The following is a 22,000-nucleotide window of genomic DNA, read 5'->3' as shown; positions in this document are numbered from 1 at the left end:
CGAGAATGGCTTTCTTTTCCTTTTCTTTCTATATACATTTTTTTTCTTGTATCCAGCCATTTTAAACGATATTAGCTGTACCAACGAGTTTCCTCAGATTGAATTCGATCGACAAAACTTTGCGCGGGCCAAATCCTATCCCATAATGCAAAATCTGAGTTCTATTTCATGTAGACAGGCACAGAGTTCCTCTCAACCAAGCCTTGTGTGTTTTGGAACGCAGGGGCGACACAAAAGCATAAAAACAGCCCAAAACCACTAAACACACAGATGCGTTTCCATGGCAACGACTTTGTTTATTTTTACTGCGCGTCAATAAAAAGCTCACAGAGGCAAAACGGTTACAAACTAGAGCTTGAAACACCTGCAAAATGATCCTCAATGATAAAGGTTTAGATGGCTCAAAGAAAAAAAAAATCGCATTTTCTGACCAAATTTCATGTTTACCCCCGCCTTAACTTGGTATCCATTTTATTACATCATGCTCATGTTTTTAACTTTTACTGATGCAGCTCTGCGCTTATTATTCAATGATTTTGCTTGAAAGACTTCAACCAATTTCATTTTGAGACACAAGCAGTGTTTGCACGCATTGACGGCCTACTTTTTCCCTTGGCAGTTGCTCCGCCACAAATCGTGAGCTTGTCACCAACAGGAGAGGTTCTACCGGACACTCGACAATGGATCATAACTTTTGACAAGCAGGTAAATAAATTAAAATAATGCAGATTAACGGGATTGCTCAGGGATCATTTACTTAGCACTGTCGTATGCATGGCGATTGTTGTTGTTGTTGTTGTTGTTGTTGTTTTAAATTATTTCGATTTTCCCCCTTACTCCTCTTGCACACCTGACTAGGCTGGGTTTACAGCCATTACCCGTGATGAGAAAACACAAAGGCTGGAAAAAGCTCTTAAAGATGTCAAATAGTCAGTGTTACCACAAAAGTCAGCTGGTTTCGACGGTGCTTTGCCCTCTAAAACACAAGGAAAAAAGGGCCAAACCCAAAACGCCGGTGGTCATCTGACAGTTGGACACTTCTAACAGACAAAGACAGTTTATTTTACTTGGACAACACCCTTAGCTATGGTAACGGTGCGTCCCATGGACTTGATAAACAGAGTCTACAGGACGCACCAGCTAGTTTACAGGTGCGCCAAGAAAACAAAATAACAAAGTAAAAATGTATGTGCAATTAGTTATAAATATTAAACTGAACTATCTAAGAATATATAACTACCATGAAATATCTAAGAATGTATAAGAATATAAAAATGTATATAAATTGTACAGATAAAAACTATGCATAAGCGAGATAAGAAAAAGCAAAATAATGTTAAAATAAGTTTACATATGGCAGCTGAAGTCCACGTCACCTAGTCATTTTTGAAAGCGTTATAGTTTGCCGAGGATCTAATTAAGTCCGGGAGACTGTTCCATAATTTGGGTCCAAACTTAGAGCAGAGTTAGAGCAGATTTTTCCTATCTCACACTATTTACAGTTCGTGCGCCCTACACGAAGCAGTTACATCCGGATTCATCGTTCGGATGGCAAGGTTCTGTTCAGCGTGGATGTTGCCATCACAGCCGCTGTGTTGTATCCGGTTGGGAGTCTGGGGAGGACGATTGAGTTCACGACTTCAGTGGGATTCATCGAGAAAGAGATGTACTATGTAACAATGGACCCAGGTAAATAGGAAACTTTTATGAAACCTACAGGCGAAGCAATATTACTCCGGTTGTCAACGCCCCTTTATTACATAACCAGGGTATTGAACACCACAAAGACTAATCTTCCAATGGCTTTTAAATTATTGTACCGGCCACCAACTTGTGAAATTGCTATGCAAGTGTAGGCTGGCGCGAACGATACAGAACAAGAAACGGGTACGAACAATGAACTACAAATTAAGAGTGAACAAAACTAAATAACTCTACTGTTAGCTTGTAAAATACAAGGGGAGCTTTAAAATCTCTCGCCTTCATTTGTGATTTCTTTTAAATTCTGTTCGTACTTATTTTTACATTTTGCCATTTTTTAGCTAACAAACCATCGTAGAATACTACAAAATGGTGCCATTTACACCTGCGTACCAATTCGTCCTATTCTCGTAGGTGTTGCTAAAGGTGTTAGTCACTGTGGAGCAGAGTCACCATCAATCAGAGACCCAAACACATGGAGCATTAAAATAAGTAAGGATCTCCTTTGCAACATGTCACCCTTAACTGCCAGCAAATATAACCTTTTAGTTTGTATCATCCGCGTCATTGGATTAGCCGATTAGACCCACGAAGCGAGGAGTATAAGACGAGAGGCTCATCAGAATAGTCTCTTAATCCGCTCTATCTTAACTTCTTCTCCCATGCGAAAAAATTTGCAAACTGTTAACTTTTTTTACTATTGACTCTTGACTCTTGGATAATTCCTGCGCTCGCCAGAAACATTATAGCATTACATTAAAGGGATGGAAAGCAAGAATTATTTTAACTGTGCCAACACTCTCGTTAACGGTTATTGTTCACGGTTAACGCTATTATTAGGTATTAAATCAGCAAATATTTTGCTATTTTTCAGAGGATGTCACCCCGCCCGTGTTAAGCTTTGTGAATGCCCCATCACGCTCCGGCGGTGACGTTGAAATCACGTGGACAGCAAACGAGAACGTCACGGCTCAGTGCACATTACAAACTCCTTCCCAGATCACTGGTCAACCGTGCAATATGTCGTGGACTGGAACCAATCTGACTGAAGGCTACTACAGCATTTATGTTCAGGTTACAGATTTGGCGGGAAACACAGCGCCTCCGGTCAGGCACTCGTGGTTTGTCGGTACGTCATTATAAGTAATGTACTAGTGACTTCAATCATACAATCCGTGTAATTGCTAGGAGCTTTCGGTTAGTTAAGTTTACAAGGACTAGAAAAGCTGATCATGTTATTTTGCTCGTAAGTTGAGTTACATATAAATTCGACTTAGCGCTCGGATTGATTATTGAATCAAGAAAGAAAGAACCAATCAGAACGCTCGCATTTGCCTTAAGACTGCCTAGCCATATAAAACGAGTACTTATGTTCTTGTGTTTAATCTGTTTTATTTTTTTCAGACCGCACACCACCCCAAGTTATCATCACGTCCAAACCTGCTTCGCTAAGCAATCAAGGGTCGTTCACGTTTCGCTTTTACTGTCAAGACACCTGCTCGCTTGAATGTACGGTAGAACTACAAGGCAATATTCCTGTTTATTCACAATGCAACACCAAACGTTACACGAAGAGTAATCTGCAAAACGGAAAGGCCTACGTGTTCGGAGTACGAGGCACGGATGATGTGGGTAACCAAGGCAACCCTGTGACGTATACGTGGAAAGTTGGTAAGCAAAGACTCTTGGTTTACCAAACGTTATTACATTTTTCGTAACAACGACGAAATCGAATTTTCTCAAGACATAACTGAGAGTAGTTTTCTGATTAATTTCAGTTCATTAGTACTAAAATTCCTTCCCTATGAGATGTAATGTAATGCAATTTTCTATTTATCGTGCCAACTCCCCTTAGCTAAAAAAAAGCTACTTCACAGGGAGCCCACTCTTAAAATAACATAAATAATCATTAATTAATAAACAACAAACGTCACTTTACATCATTTGTTACGCCTTAATTTTGGCGCGAAATAACATGGCAAAGTTTGGCGAGAAATTATTTCCTAATTTCACTCGTCACCATTTGATTACCCATGCTAATTTAGTTTTCACGAACTAACTCCCCCTTTAGAGGACACACAGCATTTATCATCAAGTCTCTGCGAGCCAGTAGGCGCATAAGGCCGACACGTTCTCTGACCAACACTCTCTGTTCCGTGCTGCCGCCTTGGCTACATTCCAACTCTTCCACCCCGCCTTGTTTCTCTTCCTCTCAACATTCCTTCTCCAAGTGGTCTTTTGTCTCCCTCTCGCCTTTCGTCCTTCTGGTGCCCAGCCCAATGCTGTAAAACAGTCGTTCTCACCCTCTCTTTCTGAGTACGTGTCCTAACCAGTTCCACCTTCTTCGTCGTATCTCGTAGCTTATTCCATTGATCCCTGCTATCTCAACCACTCTCTTGTTTGTCATTATTTGCTGCCATCTGATCTTCATTATCCGTCTCAGGTATTGGCATTGGAAACTATTCAGTTTTCGTTCGGCAGCCTTTGTGATCTTACACGTTTAACAGCCATATAGCAGGACCGGTCAAACTAAATTCTTGAATGGGCGTACCTTGGTTCTCCTTCCTATTCCTCTGGTTGCCCACACCTTCCCTAGTCTCTGGAATGCACTGCGAGCCTTCTGCAGTCGGTTCATAATATCTTTACTGCCCCCACCCTCCTTATCTACAATAGCTCCTAGGTATGGAAACTCCTCTACGTCTTCTACTTCCCAACCATTCACCACGATGCTCTCCCTATTGTTAGCATACTCAGTCCTTAGTGTCTTGCACTTTCTCGCATTGAGTTTAAGGCCTGCTCTGGCTGCTTCTTCTGTCAGTCTCCCAGTCTTCTCGTGCAAGTCATTAAACTTGGATGACAGCAGGGCGATGTCATCTACCAAGTCAAGGTCCTCCAACACTGTTGTGATCCCTCTTCTCTTGTCTGCTGTTGCCTTCCTCATGATCCAATCCGGGGCCAGTAAGAACAAGAATCCTGACATCCCACATCCCTGCTTTACTCCCACACAGCGATATATTGCGATAATTTGCGTGAATTTTGTGAATTACTTCGAATCATCTACCTTGCTGAAGTAACAGAGTGAATAACTCTCAAACCAGCACTTTTCGGGATCTTGCAGTTCACAGTGGAGACAAACTCAGTTGTTGTATTTCATTTGGTCCTGTCCTGCTTTAAAAGTAGCGATCTGAGTGCATACTTTAACCTAAATTTGCTGAGACCCGTTGAAATAATTTTTCTATCACATTCATAAATAGATTTACAGCCTCCAACCATCTCCAACATGGCGACACAGAGTGTGGACTGCACATCAGATCTAAGTCCATCAGCTCTAGGAACACCTTCAGTCAGCGACAACGAAGGAGTAAATATAACATTAACCCACCAAGATATCCCAGGAGTCAGTTGCAGCTTTCAGCGAAAGTGGATCGCGAAAGACCAAGCGGGCAACTGCGCGTCTAGGATCCAGGTCATCAATCTAAATAACCCCAGTCCCCCGACCGTGAGTTATCATGCGAATGCAACCATTGCGTGTGGAAGCTTTGAGGAACAACAGCAAGACATGCGCGATGTAATCAACGTCACTCACCCGTGCGATCGACCAATTACGATAACGCACGTCGATTCCGTGCCCACTATCCTCTGCGCTACTAGTTTCACGAGAACATGGACAATTGCTGACGACTGTGGGAGAAAAGTATCCGTTCACCAGAAAATCCGAATTTTAGCGCTTCAATTGCCGGACTATCCCAAGAATGGACAAGTTAATGTAGCGCTGAGAGATTCTCTTCGGTGGCCGCAGTATCCAGGCTCTGTTCGATACAATGTCTATCTTTGGCGGTACGGTTCAACAAAGCCATCATCACCGACTGCCTGGTATGTTTGATTTATTAGTATAGGCCCTAGTCAGCCTCCGTCATTTTCGATGCCATCGAGATTATTGATGTTGCGTGCTTATTGCTTTACTGTAAATTGTGTTTCTGAAACTTATGTTTAATTATCTTTAGTAGTTTCGCCGCGATTTCCTTCGTTTCGACATGTTACGAATAAACTATAATAGTCAAACTCTCGCATGTAAGCAAAAACAAAGGTGCGGCTGACTAGGGCCCTTTAAGCATACTCGTCAGTTTCAGCCACGGACATGCACCTACTGGTAGTTTATCATGTTTATGTTCTCAGTCTTTTACAAGTTTTCTTTCCCACCAATAAGCTAGAAAGCTCTGATTTTAGCTTTGACACTTTTGAATTAAATGTTGACAATGGGCGCCAAAAACAAAAGGAAATTCGACTGCGGTTCCCCTCCGTCTATGCTTAAACTAAGATTATTGATAGATATTTGATAATTGCAGTCTTGCCCAGTTCTCTTTGGCTTATAAACATGACAAAATATTTGTAATCATGCAAGGCGTTTATAATCAGCCTTTAGATGTACACTTCGGTCGGTTTACACAATTATGTTTAACGTTCGACTCGGGAAAATGCTTTCGGCACTTGGAGACAGTGCTCGCCCCCACACTGAAGAACCGCCTACCCAGTTAAATCAGCCACCTAAGTCATTGTCAGTTTTTAAAGGAAATTTTAAGATAGAGCTTTTTAGGCGTGCCTTTATAATTACCTTACAATCTTTATGGTTTAGTTTCTATTGTTTCTCAGTGGGACTCTCGTCTGTGACCTTTGTGAATTTTACATACATTATCATTTTCACTTTTTATGTCTATCGTATCCTTGTAAAACGCAATTGATCAACATTTTTTGAATTTTCTTTTGGAATTATTTATAAATTATTATTTTCAGGACTTATTATCGAAGATACTCTCCTTACTCCGGCTACGCAGCGGATACCCGGATACTGTGGAGAATTGAATACGTGCTCAGCTCAGGAGCATTAATACCCAGTCCCATCTGGGGATTCCAAACCCGGGCCTTCCCGGATTTTAAAGTGGAGAAGGTTCTGGTACCACCAAATGCTTTCTCTGGTCTAGCGTTCGAAGTGTCGTGGACCGTTAGGAATATTGGCAAGGTGGGAAATGCATTGGTCACGTGGTACGACTCAGTGTATATAGGAAAAAGCACAGATTTCCGCTCCGCAAGGTTTGTTTGGAAAACTGAACTTATCGTTTTTAATTGTAGCAATGTTTATTGTTAAAATACGTTAAATGTTGAATGTTCGTAGTGGTCGTGGACTGCAAAACAGTCGTTTCTGGACGTTTTCGGAACGCGCGAAGCGCCGTAAGCGCGATCCTCGCGTGTAAAGCGCGCGAGCCTCACACGCCCGTAGTAGTTTAAGCGTCTCTCCCCATTCTCCCTCGCCGTTTTTACATTCGCTTCAGACCTTTCGTTCGAATATTGACCGTCACCCGCATTCGCAAAAAATACGACTGTTTTGCAGTCTACAGTGGTCGATGCGCTTAGCTAAACTAGCTAGTTCTCAGACACTCCTTTTAAACTGAGAAAAAAATCCAGCTTAGTGGTCAGAACGTGACTTGAACCCGCGAACTCCGGATTTCAAGTCCGGCGCCCTAACCACTCGGCCACACTGCCTCTATTTTTAAAGGGCAGGCCTGAAAACTTAAGGCTTCTATTGGTGGATAATTGACGAGACCATAAGCATCAATGCCAAGAGTGAGCAGTCTGATTTTGTTATAGTCTAACCCAGTTAGGCCTGGCTCACACTAGCGACATAATGCCACGAACGATATAACGACATAATGGCATAAACGACATAATCGCTTTTGTCGGTAATGTGAACATCGACATAGAGACATAAGGAAAACATCAGACCTTTTCCTTATGTCGTTACGTTCATGCTGTTATGTTGTTATTATGCCATTATGTGAGGATGTTCACACTGCAGACATAACGATATAACGTCCTTGTTATATCGTTGTGTTTATGTCGTTGTGTCGCTAGTGTGAACTAGGCCTATTACTGATCTCTAAAACAGAAAATATCAATGAACACTATTTCTTCTGAGTTCTTTTTATACATTTAGGTCGTAGAGGATGAAAAACCGCTTGCGCTTCCAATTTGAACTATTATTATTTTGTATCTTGTTCAACAAATATAACGTGGTTAATGCTTCACGATAATCGTGATATTCCCCTAACCGAGTTATCCTCAGACACAAATTTAAAATGACTGGTGATTGTTGCGTTTTCAAGTTTCTCCGGCGTAGTGTGGGCTGGGCCTTGCATATGATTTTGGTGGAAAAAAGAACATGATGTGTGTTTTCCTATCGGTAACTACACCTGTTTATTTTTGTCAGGTTCGCAACATCTGTGCCACACAGAGAGATTCTCTTTCAAAATGATGGCTATACTGCTAAGGGAAGAGTTCAACTTCGAGTAAACGAGTTCGGCGTGTTTTATGTTTTCGTAGACATTGACAGGTACAACAGGGTAAGTGTTTATTAAAATCCTCTTCATTTTCGTGAAACTATCAAAGAGGAATGCGTCAATGTTTTCGTTGTTTTGCAGATAAGTGATATCGACCGTTCTAATGATATGCTGTTAGCTGACAGTCCGGTTCAAGTGTCTCTCACCCCGCCTCCTAACCTCAAAGTGGAGAAGATTGTGTTTCCGAGTCCGTCTTTCTCAGGTGAGGAATTAAATTTAATGCCAGTAGCCCTCCCGCTGATCAGTTGTTGCAAATCTGGAGCGTCCTGGGATAAGTTATGGGGGGCTGAAAAAAGGTGCTTTCTTTAACACCTACCAATTAAATACGCATACATTATGTATAAAGAAAAGCAAACGTGACTTGAAAAATACCCCACGTCCATATAAGTTCAGTTCACGCTGTATTTCAATCCCAGTGAAATACCTCTCACAACAAAACGCTACCTTCCCTCCCCCCCCCCCCAATAAAAAGAAACCGACGGATAATAAGAGATGGGAGTGTGACAAAACTCAAGAAATTCCTTTACCACACCTATTTTTCGAGATAATATAACGGGGTCCAGGTGAAGGAAAGTCTGCGTCAGTGGCCCATACAGCCGCAGCTTATATCCGGTTTCTTTATTAGGAAGCGACTAAGAGTATTTCCACGCCCCCCCTGGATAGAATGCTAGTCTATCGCAGGGTTATCCCCAGCATTAAATTCGCCGGTACCCATTTTCACATCTGGGTGGAGAGAGGCACTTACCCAAGAACACCCGGCCAGGACTCGAACCCAGACCGCTCTGGAATCGAGTGCGCTAACCATGAGGCCACAGCTCAAGGGTCTCTTGATCTTGGTTTCCCACGAAATGTCTTGTTTCTGCAGATAGAAAATGCAAAATAGAGGGCAAAAGTGGGATCTCAGTCTTTGTTGTAACAAAGAATGGTCTTAACTCGAGTATCATTGGGTATTGAAAAGGGTTCGTGTGAAAACTCCCACAAGAGCTGTTTCTAAAAATAGACAGATACGAAAAGGGTTGACTCGCAGGGTTAGTATAGGAGATGGAGGCTCCGTGTAATGGGCTCCTGTGTAAATTTATCTCGTATTTTGCTTTCCCAAAGGCAAATCGATCAACATAGCCTGGACCGTAAAGAACTATGGGATGGGTGTGACTGCGCATGGTTCGTGGTACGACAGAGTGTACCTGTCCAAGGATGACAAGCGAGGTTGGTATCTAACTGACGATATCTACATTACAAGTGAATATATGAAACATTATATATTTGAACTGCGGAGAACGATATGAAGACATGATTGACCATCCCAGTGCAATGATCAATCATGTCTTCAGATCTACATTCAAGTTAATAAAACATTTCGTATACCGTTTTTCTAAATAATCACTAAACTCGTCAACCATAAGCTGACGATCTCACCTGTTACATTTCTACACTGTCGATTGAAATAAAAACATTTCCAAATCTCGGGATTATTCACCGTTCCCAATACCACTTGATTGACAAGCGTTGGAAAGACGAAAGCGTAAGCCGGAGTTTTATTGGAAACAAACTTACTAGAGCTCTCTGTAAGACCAACAATTACAATGACTACAGATAAAACCGTTTACGAATATCGCTATTTTGTCATTTTATTGATGTCGTTGATCTGCAACTCTAGAAAAAGACCCGTTTCCAGACTTGAGATCGAAATCTAGAACAAACTAACAAATTTTGTTTTCATCTGGTTAGACTGGTCTGACTGGCGTCTCGCTACGTTTTACCATCGTGGCCTGCTGGCAGTTGGTGCAAGCTACACCCGAATGCAACCCGTCACGTTACCTAACGCAATCTTCGGTAATTTCTCCATCTTGGTAATGACAGATATTTATAATGATGTCTACGAGCATAATGACGAGGACGACAATCTCAAAGCCCAGGTAATTTGATTAACGTTTGAAGTTTTCCCCCGTCTAGCGCAGTCCGCTGTCTGTTCCTTTAAATATAAACTGAGGATGTAGTTAGTGTTAACACAAATGCTCCCTCAAAGTGAAAAACTAGCAGGAGGTCTTTTGGAGTGGAGTCGTCTTTTGGAGTGGAGTCGAGTTGTCTCGAACAGCTACGTACCGAATGTTAATCGCACTTTACATATGATAACCCAGCCTGCCTGCCTGCCTGCCTGCCTGCCTGCCTGACTGCCTGACTGTCTGGCTGCCTGGCTGCCTACTTGCTTGCTTGCTTACTTGCTTGTTTGCTTGTTTACTTACTTACTTATTTACTTACTTCGCTGAACCTGACGTAAACGGCCACTTCATTAGAAAGGATTATTGTACCAACTATGTGCTGACTCACCTTTTTAAAATCAGAGCTGAACTCGAAAACGCAAGGCAAGGAATCTTCTGTTTTTCTTTTTTTTTTTGTTCACAGGAGTTGAAAATTTCGTTAAGCCCTCCCCCGGATCTTGTGGTGAGTTCAATCACAACTGGGAAGAGTTACTACACGGGAGACACAATGAAAGTTCAGTTTATTGTCTCAAACGCAGGACTCGGAGAACCGTTTCATTATTGGTGGAGAGACCGCGTGGTGAGTAAGGAATATGATGGAATCTTTGACTCGAAAAACTGGTCAAAATTACTTATAACAAAAAACCCTTCAAGTAGTATTTAACAATTAGACTTTGAGTCCGAGATTTCTATCGCGTGATAGTTGACGAGGGCTCACCCGAGTTAATTATCACGCGTAGCAAAATCTAATTGTTTTAGTATAAATCTACTAGTCGTTCAAAAATTGGTCTCAATCCTCTTCATAGACACTTCGAAAACTCAAATTAGCAAATGCCATTTTGTTAACAACCGCACACTTCTAGGCTACTCACTATCTATAACAGAATAGATAGTGAGTAGCGTGGCCAATCAGAGGACGGCGTTCGTGATAGAACGCTAGTAGATTTATACTAAAACAGAATAGATAGTGAGTAGTTTAGCCAATCAGAGGACGGCATTCGTGATAGAACACTAGTAGATTTATACTAATCAGATTTATCGACTAACGTCTCACTTTTTAAAATCTTTTTTTTTGTCCAGACCATTACTCACATTCAATCGATGAACACGGAAGTTCTCGGCAGACCCGGTTTTTCCGGATTGTTTCCTCCGTCGTCGACGTATACAAGGACCGTGTATCACGTGATACCTGCTAGCTGGCCCACTGGGCAATACAACATCACTGTTTACACAGACTATTACAACGACGTGTTTGAGTTTATCTTTAATGATAACAACGAGAAAACAGTGCAGGTAAATGTCACGCAACGGCTGCCCGATCTCACCGTGACGCATGTCAACGTTTCTGCCACCGCTGACACTGTGCAGGCGTACGTTAGGGTCTCTTTTTCGGTAGAGAACGTTGGAGCAGGAGATACAATAGAAGCGCCTTGGTATGACACAGTTTATCTCTCATCGCAGGTTAATTTTATACAAAGGGATGCACTGTGGTTGGGAGATTTCCCTCACAGGGTCAACCTGGCTTCAGGGAAAGAGTATAATATGGATACTGGACCGATCAGAGTCAGCAGGGATGTGTTTGGGGAGCGGTTCGTTCACGTTATAACAAACGTGTATGGAACAGTCTCTGAGCAAAACGTAAAGAGCAACACCAGAGCTTCTGGAAATGTGACTCTCCCACTAGTTCAACCGGATTTGGTCGTGATAAACTTCACTCTGGAGTCTACAAAAGAGCCCTTGATTAGCGATTCCCAAGTGTTGTTGAACTGGACAGTTGAAAATCACGGGACAGGAAGCACTCTACTCAAATCCTGGCACGACACGGTTCATCTATCAAGTTCCCCAACTATTGAAAACAACTCGACCAAGTTGACTAAAGTTTTTTTCGATAGACAATCACTAGGTCCGGGAAGGAGGTACAACCACGTTTCACTTGTCAAGTTACCGTTAAACATTACTGGAACAAACTTCCTCGTTTTAAAAGTCAACGAAGGCGGCTCTCTGGTTGAAATGGACGCAAAGACAAACAACTTAGCATGGATGCGCGTAAAAATTCTGCCTGCACCCTTGCCAGACTTAGCTGTCGTCGATACGTCTTTTGTTTTTGAAGAAGAACGTCGTTTTCTGACAGTGTATTGGTCTGTAGCAAACACTGGCAGCTGGATGCGTAAGAGTGCCTCTTGGCTGGATAGAGTGATTATCTCGCGGTCAAGAGGCGTCATCGATGGCAAAGATGCGCGCGTTTTAGCATCTGAACGCGTGACTGCTAAATTAGATGAGCAACAAGAGTATGGACTATCCGTGGCGTTACAGATTGATAACAGCATCAGAGGAAAGTTTTACGTGCATGCGGTTACAAACGCAAATAAGAACTTGTCTGAAGTTCCAGGCGTTTTAAATAACGTCCGCGTGGCAAGGCAAATTCTTTCTGTTCCACCTCCCCTTGCGGCTAGGTTGATCTTGACTATTATTTCAAGTTTTCCGTCTCAGATCACTTCAGGAACTCCTTTCCCTATCGCGTTTCGTGTGCAGAACGTGGGGTTTGTAACAACGAAGAAAACCTCGTGGACTGATGCGCTTTATGTTTATAGAAGGAAGGGCGCAAACAGAACAGAGGTCATGGAGCAAGGGACAAAGTTAAAAGAGTTTCCTCACATTGGCACATTAGGAGCTCAATCGTTTTACGAAGTAAGATCAAATGTCTCCATTCCACGTTGGTTTGATTATTCAGCTTTCATCTACGGCTTTGCAGATATCCACAGTCCCTATACACCACCAGACATAGATGAGGGTAACAATGTCACACAGCCTAATGTCACACAACCGAATGTCACGCAACCTAATGTCACACAACCCAACGTCACACAACCCACAGTGACGCCGACAGCACCAACCGGCATTATTATTACCGAAGGTCTCTTACCAGATCTGCAAGGATCGCTGGGAAGCACAAAGGTGGAAACCCGTGGTGGCCAGCCATTAAATGTGACTTTCAACGTAACAAACGCAGGAGAATTCTCTGCACAGGGCGCGTGGTACAATGTCTTGTACCTCAGTCAAGACCTGCTGATTGATCCATTTGACCTGCGACTTGCCACTGTTAGAGCAACTTATCTTTCCGTCAACAAAACGTTGTCGTTGAGCGCCGAGGTTTTCATTCCGTTTGACACTCTTGATTCGGAGTATTACCTGCTATTGTTGGTGGACAGTAAAAATACTATCTGGGAAAGTGACGAACAGAACAACGAGGCTTCCCTGCTAATAAAAATCAACAAGACATTCAGTAGCGACTTAGCTGTTTTATCTGTTTCCTCGTCCAGTGGTCAGTTCTATTATGGTGAAGGTAAGCTTTTGAGTAATTTAAGGCTAACAATGTCCCGGGAGAGACTCCTATGTGAAAAGGTCGGCGATGCTCCTCGTCTCGCTTAGGAGTGTCAATCAAGGATTTTGATCTCACATAGAGTGTTCAGTTCGAAAGCCACTATTTGTAGCCGTCAAAGTATCTTTTAGAGTGAACTCGAAGAAACAACAATAATAAAAAACACTGTCGTGTCGGTATATTCCTCGTTATAGTCTTCCACGCAGATGCTCTTTGGGCCGGCTCGTCACGCAATCTTTCCCGAGTGCGTGACGAGCCACCTGAAACGTCTTACGTGCGAGGCTAACCTCGACATTACCTTACACAGTTTTTTTTCAGATGTCACCGTGAGCTGGAAGATCAGAAACAATGGAAGCCAACCGGCCGAGGGTTATAAATGCGATACCGTTTACTTGTCACAAGGCGAGTTATGGCAGATAGAAGACGTGAGAATTGGGAAACCGATGTGTTCTTACGTCATCCTGAATCCTTACAACGGAGGCGCTAACAAAGACACTGCTTACTCTATAACAAGCGAACTACCGCTGACAAGCTTAGGAGAGTATCGCAGTCTTGTGAAAACCCGAAGCAACATTCTAGACCAAAATCACCAAAACAACATTGCTGTCGGACCGAAAAACTTAAACGTTTCATTTCCAAGACTTCCGTTAGATGGCTGTACGAACGTTACCTTAAAGCCGGGCGAAGACTCGTCATACATTGTTGACAACGTCCCGGATGAAAAGACGCTCATTGTTACCATAAATAGCAACATTACTGATGCATTCCATGAATTGTTCGTGAGGCACTCCAAACCGGCAACCGCTTACCAATATGACGGCGGATCAAAGTTTGCTTTTACAGCTGACCAAGAGGTAGTAATACCTGAAACGATTGCAGGGGAATACTATGTTCTGATGAGAAAATACGATACTCCTTCGTCCGCCCAGACTAACAAAGCGTCTCAGCTGTGTGTGCGCATTGCAAAGTTTGAAATCAGTCGTGTGTTTCCTAGTCAAGTAGCTCCACTGGGAAACGCCACCCTGCGCTTTGAAGGAACTTTGTTTGGGCAAAAGCTAGAAGCTTTTCTTGTGAACGCTTCCGCTGAAGAAGATTTCATCAGAGCAGAACAAGTCTATCGACTGAGTTCTACTGAAGTGTACGCTACTTTCGCTACGACAAATCTGACCATTGGTGCAACTTTCCACGTGAAACTTGTCAACGCAGAATCAAAAGAAGAGGCGTTATTGGAACGTTCTTTGGTGGTAACGCGCGGTGAACGTGGACGGTTAGAAACGCACGTTGACTTTCCAGAAGTGTTGCTAGTGGATTCGCCCGGGGTGATAACATTGTCGTATGAAAATGTCGGCGACACTGATATTTTATGTCCCTTGTTATCACTTAGGGTCAGTGGAGGACAGACAAAGTTCCGCCCTGTTCAAAAGGATAGACAAGCGGCTCAATTGTCTTCCGCTGTTATGTTTTTAGCTCAACCGCTTCAAGGCCCAGGTGGTATTTTACCTCCAAAGGCTTACGGGGAAATAGTATTTGATACCGAGTCAGGTGGAAGCGAAGAAGCGCAAGCGACATACAGAGTTCAGATGTTGTTTGGAGGCGATGAACCGCACGCTTATATAGACAGCAGCAAAGACTTGAAGCCGGAGTTTCTGAGCGATGAGCTGTGGTCTCCAATATGGAACAACTTCCTGGTGTCTGTTGGTAAGTCGGCGTCATCGTTCCAGCGCAGGATGTCAGCGGTCAGCACCTTGCTGAGCATGTCAGGAAGAAGAGTCAACTTGCTGACCGATCTTGTTCAGTTCCAGCTTGATATGGCCAATGGCAAGCTGAGCGGTAGGTTTCCCGTTATTTTATATGCTTCAAAGGAAACGAGTTTTCAAAAGCGATAGTATTTGAAATGAAACAAAATAACCTTTTCAAACTAACTGTAAGTTTGTGAAGTTTTCTTAATTTATTTTTCAGGGAGATGAATTGCACGACCCGTCTATCCCAGTCGAATTGGAATTTGGAGTGCTGGTTTTTGTGTAGGGAGGAAAACCGTAGAACCCGGGGAAAACCCAGGGAGCAAGGCGATAACCAACAACAAACTCAACCCACATGTGGCACCGGGCCGGAATCAAACCCGGGCCACATTGGTGGAAGGCGAGCGCTCTCACCACTACGCCATTCCTGCTCCCCAAAGCAGCACTTTCGCTCATTAACGTCAAGTTTACGTTCAGAACCACTCATGTATTTTATATTCCATTTTTGCACGCTTAACGCTTTTAACGAGGGGACGCTATATCAAAACATTTTAGTATAGTACCAGTGAAATGTAAGTTGACAGTTACTCGGAACTAGACCGACTCGACACGATCCTAGATTCTCGTAACTCGAAAACTTCGAGTGTCGAGCTTCGACTGAGTGGAGTCGTTCGAGTCGCGAATCAAGAAGACAAAGAAACAAAGAACTTATCTACTTATTTATTGTTCGTTGCTATTGTTCTGTATGCGAGAAACTAACCGTTTCCTCGAAAAAAAAATTGCTCGAATGTCTCGAAACTCGAAACTCAAAACGCGAAACGCGCAGCTCGAAACAGTCGAAACTAGAGCCTAGATTCTTGAAAGCATCGAGGATCGAGAAGCGACGGAGGATCGCGCATTGAGGATCGAGGATCGAGGATCGAGGATCGTGGATCGTGTATCGAGGATCGAGGATCGTGGATCGAGGATCGAGTCCAGACTGTCAGTTTGCATTTGGCCGGTACTGTATATTTGGCTTCTCTTTTGAGGTGCTTGCCCTGTTATTTGCAATGGATGTATGTATTTTACTCTAAACTGATGTTTTACGTTTAAGGTGACCCACTATTAGCGCAAGATGACTTAAACGACCAATCCACATTAGATGGTACATTGCCTTTGGTCTTACAAAGAACGTACAGCGCTCTTCTTTCCAAACGAAGGGACAAGGGCGTTTTTGGAATTGGCTGGATGGCATCATGGTGGTAAGAAAACTGCAAAATAACTTTAAGTCATCGAAACAAATCGAATCAATCAACACCGATTTTCTTTTTTAAAGAACAGTCAGTTTTGACAAAGCTTACTGAAAGGAAGTCAACAAAACTTACACTGATGTAAAAATTACTTCGCCCCAAGGGCAGCAATTCACCTATCTTGTATAGGAGTAAATTTAACCCTAATAAATTTAAACGTTTAATCAATTTAACGTTTTTTACACGCCCATTTCACAATCTGTGTTTTCTAATTTTCACATCAATATATTGTGAAATTACTATTCAACTCGAAATAAGCGCATGCGTGGTGAAAAGGCTGCAACAATTTGCCGCCGGCTGTTAGAGTATCTCAGAAAACTGACGAAGGAAATCTACTCACGAGTTGCTCTACAGGAGGCTTTTGATTATATTTCCAAAGGTGATTTCGCAATGAAGTCTTAAGCTCCAGCAGCTCAACTTATCTCTTGAAACATAAGACTTCGGTTTCAGAATCTATAAAGATGTGGAATACATATTCCAACATGGTACTGAGCGAATTTGAGAAGGTAGATTCATGCTCAATACATAATATATAATACCAAGAACCAACTTGGAGATTTAAATGTTATTTTATTTTATTTTTTCACGACGAATAACAATAATCAGGAGCATATTCGTTTCTTAATACTGTTCATGGTCATCTTTATCCTGATTGTGATTTCTTTTATCCACTCACTAAAACCAGGGAAGCTAAAGTAACGCTGATTACACCAGAAAGAATTAAAATTGTTCGTTTACGCGAGGAGCTAGTATTTGAGGCTGGTGCAACTGGGCTGTATATGTCACTGGATGGAAAGAAAGTCACTGTTAATGACACAGGTGCGACACGCTTGTTCATTGACTGTTGTTCGTTTTTAAAACTCAAATTATGACAAAAGGCTCTTTGAATTCACAAATGTCACACTAAAATGCCGTTCCTTCCAATTGGTTTCCAGAACTCCATTTCGCCGACTCTAGCGTCTCTACTGTGTTTATATTTGATTCCGTCATGAAACATCTAAAAAAGATCCAAAGAGGTAACGAGACGATCACCATTGCGTATGTGCAGAACAGATCTTCGACTTTCAAGCATTCGTCAGGAGGAAAAATAACTGTGAAATACAACGACAAAGGACTCCTTCGCGAGGCTCGATTAGATGATGGATCCGGTAACGAACAAAGATGGTGAGTTTGTTTTTTTCCTCGCTTGAAATGTTCTTGTAATTGTTCTTATTCTAATATTTCCAAAGTCACTTTCTACAGTCATGTCTTTTTTAGGTTTCGGGTCTGTAGAGACAGTATCCTCCTATCTTACGAGGTCCTCATACCGTACAAAATTCCGGGAAATTGGACATCAGTTTGCATAGCTTGTGAACAGGTTTTCTAGGAGAGGATGGGGCGAAGAGAAAGCCGGAAGAAATAAGACAGATAGGAGAGGAGAGAGAGGACGAGAGGGCGCCCTTACCCTCACCCCATTTTCCCTTGGCCACTTCACTCTCAGCCAGTCCCTTTCGGCCCTTCCAGCCGGGGCCTGTTGACAGGCTACTGTCTGCACAAAGCCTGTTTCTTAACAATTCTCTTCCTGGGGGGAGAATTAACGGTTTTATTGATCTCTGTTCTATTCTGCAGTTTCTACACTTATGATTGGAACACAGCAGCATTGCTGTCCGTGACCTTAGGCAAACAAACTACACGGTATACCTACAACTTTAACGGTGACCTGACAAGTATTACTTACCCTACTTCGACTACCGTCAAGTATTCCTGGAACCAGTATGGACTCCTGAGTAATATAACAGGTTATAACCGGGAAAACAAGTTTGTTCAAGGAATGTATTTCTCTTACGACTGGAATGGTAAGGTTACTATGTCCAGACTCCCACAAGGCGACTCGGCCGTGCTGGTGTTTAATGAAGACGCCAGAATGATGGACATAGCAGGCGGAGGTTTTAGCGGTGTACTATTTGACAGTGTTAAAAATGATGACCAGGTTGTGCGAATCACAAAGCAAGGAGAACAGGTATTGAGATTTCAGATTGACTGTGATTTTATTACATAATGTTAGACAAGCTTATTTCACGCCTTCTCAAGCCTGTTAAGGCTAATTTGTATAAGATCTGAAAACAGCCGTAACTATTGAGCGATTTACCAAAACACCTTCAAACTTGACAGCAATATAAAAGCTAACCACCTAAACTCAATTCTGGTTTTAAGTATTGATTAGTTAGGTCACGTGACCCGTTATCGATGCTTGATTGAATTAAAAGAAAATTGAAAATGGGGTGGCGAGATGTCGTATAACAGAGTATAAATTGTAATCATTATGGTAATTTTCTTGTTGTCCCTTGCATGGTTCTGGCAGGAAGGGTCGACAGTGATGTATCGTTTAAGAGATAAATAGTAAAACAAGTCACGTGACTTATTTTGTCCCTTAAAATCTTGTCAAGTAAATAACAAATTTGACCACGGATAGTTTTCTTGAAAAAAGGCAAAGAATAACTGATATATTATATTTCCCTTTAGTTATTCATTCTCACCCAATTTGAGGTTTTATTATTGTCAAGATTATGACGTCATTAGACACGAGACCACCAAAAAATGATTTCAAGCAATTTAAGGATGCTAAATTCCCTTTGATATGTACTTTTGGTCTTCCTGGGGAAAAAAATAACGTTTTTTCTATAGGAAAATGGTTTAAACTTCGTTGGGGGACCAAGGAGCAAGCCATGCCTTAAGATGCTTGAGTTAGGGTTAATTTGTCAATTTTACACTCCTAAGAAGTTTGTACATACACGTTATTTGATACCGCTGGTTAAAACTTAAGGTATCTGGAATAGCTGATGTGGACCTGCTATTACCAAAACAAAACAATAAATATATACAGACTTACAATTATAACATAAGTTAGATAAAAAGAATTACAGGAATTCCATGGATAAAGCGGTGATGAAAATTAAGTTTAAAATTAAGAAAAAAAAAACGAAGAAACGAAATTTTGATCATACAATTCAGTAATATATAAATGCTATTTGTGCATGTTCCTTTCATAAAAGAAACTTTCTGTACTACTATTTTGTTGCTATAGACGTTCTCAGAGCCCTTTTGTCAAGCTGTTATTTGTCATATTCAACTTTTCAGGTTGTAATGAAAAGACTGTTCAATGAAAAGACGAATACCATGTCTGTGGTGGACGCAAACGATCATAAAACAGATTTCCTACTACGGGAGAATTTTGACATTCTAAACACCACCGATCCTGATGGCCTTGTTTATCAGAACATTTACGATGACAAAGACAAAATGGTCAAGTTCAAATACCCTGATGGCGAGGCCGAACTCACTGATTATGATGGCTTCGGCAGGCTGGTAAAGTTTACTGGTAGAGCTGGCAAGGAAGTCAAGTTCGAGTATGATGAAAAAGACAGGATTGTAAGTTTGCGTTATGGTTATTAGTAAGAGAGATCTTATTAACCCCCTTCCCCCGGTTACTCCCTTATATGGGCTATGTAGGTATGTGCAGCCCCAAAGGGTATGATTTTATAGCCGTTTTGGTCATAAATAGGGTATCGAATTTGGCCATTTTAGTCATAAATAGGGTGTCAAATTTCTGATCAGGTCATAAATAGGGTAGGAAAAATCACAGATTTTTGTCATAATTGGGGTAAGGATTTCAGGAAGCGGACCTCACACACCCACCCGATTTTTCTGGTAGAAGCCCCCGGGATTAAACCCAACCTGAAAATAACAGTTTTACAAGAAAGAAATCACAAAAGAGGTAGCAATAAACGAGCTTAAGGGACCAAAGGAAAGTAAAGACTGATCAATTGTGGAAGTCGGTTAGTCAGTCCTTATTACTTTTTCTCGGGGAACAATTAACAAGAAATTTTGGCTTCGTAGGCGACGGTGTGTGCATTTGGGTAGCAGTGTACACATTTATCAGGAAAAGTTTGTTGTTTTTAAGTATTGTTAGTGGAAGATGGACAGATGGGATTACTGTATTATCGCTGAGAGCTGTCAAATTATCTTTTAGGATGCACTCCGCCAGCAGGCAGTGCCTGCGGTTTTGTATTATGTGTATGCGCGCGCACCTATCTGCTTCGTGTTTTGTTATCGGCGGCCATCTTGTCGTTCGGTAGTATTAAAGCCCTTGAAGTCCACTTCGTTGTGCCGTTCTCTTGCTTTTTAACACTGGCGCTCGAAGAAATAAAAACAAAAGAACGGTCCTATTTCTGTTTTTAGGGTTTATTTATGCCTCTCTCTTGAGTCTGGTCTGCTAGCGCAGGCTCCTTTCCTGAACAGCGACTGGTAATCAAGCCTATTCCATTGTAGGTGGTATTTTTTAGGGGTCAAATAAAGCTTAAGCCACACCCAGTTTGGTCTCTGTTAGGAGTTTAATTCAAATTTTCCCTCGAGTATCCCCAGCCTTTTCCTATGGCAGTCTCCCCCCGGGCACTAGACATAAATTATACTCACTTATGCTTCGCTCATGATAAGCACTTCTTCGTACTGATGATAAACTTATCTTCATGCTGTTTCCTAGGTCAAAAAGGATGTCGATGGTCTTGGCTCTTCGTATTTCCTTCGTGATGACAACGGAAACATCATTCAAGCGACAAACGAAATCGGAGCAATAAACATTGTTTTCGACAGAGAAAAAAGACCTTCTGCTGTCACTTATCCAAATGGTCAGCGGCTCACTTACAAATTCAATGATTTCCAACGTCGTGTGGCTCTGAATGTCGCCGGGTTGAGCTTGGTATACACGTATGACCGGTTTTACCGGTTATCGGAAGTCGTGCGATTACACCCCAGCGGTAGAGTTGATGTCCTATTGAAGTTAGAGTACAACTCACGGGGAATGTTATCTAAACGGGTCCTTGGGAATGGAGCATATTCTGAGTACGTTTTAGATCGAACTAATTTCAAACTGTCGCGAATGGTAAATTATTTTCCAAATGGAAGCATTTCTTCCTATTTTGAATACAACTATGATAGAAAAGGACGTATCATTCAATTAAATACGACCTCAGGGAGCTGGTATTATAAGTATGATGCTGCTTCGCAGCTCATAGGATCGACAGATCCGCAGGGAAAGATTGTTCGTTACACTTACGACAAGAGAAAAAACAGATTATTCGTATCACAAGAGCCTGGCAACAAGACCTTGTACGCTACAAACGAAGTTAACCAGTACAGCTCGGCAGGAAATTATGATATCAAATATGACATGAATGGCAATATAGAAGAGAAGACGAACAGGGAAGTACGGAACGATAGCGTCAAATTCAAGTTTAGTGCCGAGGATTTCTTGCTGCAGGTTGAAACTCCGAACAAAAGGTAAAAAACAAAACTGTCTTGACGAGACGCAATGGTTGAATCAATCCGTGTTACATTTGATTAATCCCTTTATGTTGGAGATGTTCTTGCTTTTTTATTTGTTTTTGAGAGACATACCAGTTGGTGAAGATCTGGCGGTATGCAAAAGACATCAAAGTAAATATTTCCTTCACTGAACATCCGTAGAGAAGGAATTACAGTATTT

At 42.0% G+C, this 22,000-nt stretch overlaps 1 protein-coding gene across 1 annotated transcript in view; it reads left to right on the top strand.

Moving 5' to 3' along the window:
- Window positions 1–521: 521 nt before the first annotated feature.
- Window positions 522–22,000, top strand: part of LOC145477440 (uncharacterized) — a 35,467-nt gene continuing 13,988 nt past the window's right edge. Inside the window, exons 1-20 of the mRNA XM_081455529.1 lie at window positions 522–705; window positions 1,503–1,689; window positions 2,116–2,193; window positions 2,576–2,830; window positions 3,106–3,372; window positions 4,956–5,574; window positions 6,493–6,789; window positions 7,964–8,096; window positions 8,175–8,295; window positions 9,195–9,299; window positions 9,822–10,009; window positions 10,497–10,652; window positions 11,153–13,415; window positions 13,770–15,281; window positions 16,284–16,431; window positions 17,165–17,298; window positions 17,415–17,643; window positions 18,088–18,478; window positions 19,597–19,887; window positions 20,999–21,795. Of these exons, the coding sequence (XP_081311655.1) occupies window positions 1,665–1,689; window positions 2,116–2,193; window positions 2,576–2,830; window positions 3,106–3,372; window positions 4,956–5,574; window positions 6,493–6,789; window positions 7,964–8,096; window positions 8,175–8,295; window positions 9,195–9,299; window positions 9,822–10,009; window positions 10,497–10,652; window positions 11,153–13,415; window positions 13,770–15,281; window positions 16,284–16,431; window positions 17,165–17,298; window positions 17,415–17,643; window positions 18,088–18,478; window positions 19,597–19,887; window positions 20,999–21,795 (8,009 nt within the window). The 5' untranslated portion in view covers window positions 522–705; window positions 1,503–1,664. The remainder of the gene's footprint in view (window positions 706–1,502; window positions 1,690–2,115; window positions 2,194–2,575; window positions 2,831–3,105; window positions 3,373–4,955; window positions 5,575–6,492; window positions 6,790–7,963; window positions 8,097–8,174; window positions 8,296–9,194; window positions 9,300–9,821; window positions 10,010–10,496; window positions 10,653–11,152; window positions 13,416–13,769; window positions 15,282–16,283; window positions 16,432–17,164; window positions 17,299–17,414; window positions 17,644–18,087; window positions 18,479–19,596; window positions 19,888–20,998; window positions 21,796–22,000) is intronic.

This window comes from Orbicella franksi, unplaced genomic scaffold (genome assembly GCF_964199315.1).
Source record: "Orbicella franksi unplaced genomic scaffold, jaOrbFran1.1 SCAFFOLD_63, whole genome shotgun sequence".
NCBI classification, from domain to species: Eukaryota; Metazoa; Cnidaria; class Anthozoa; order Scleractinia; family Merulinidae; genus Orbicella; species Orbicella franksi.
This window is presented reverse-complemented; position numbering and strand designations above follow the sequence as displayed.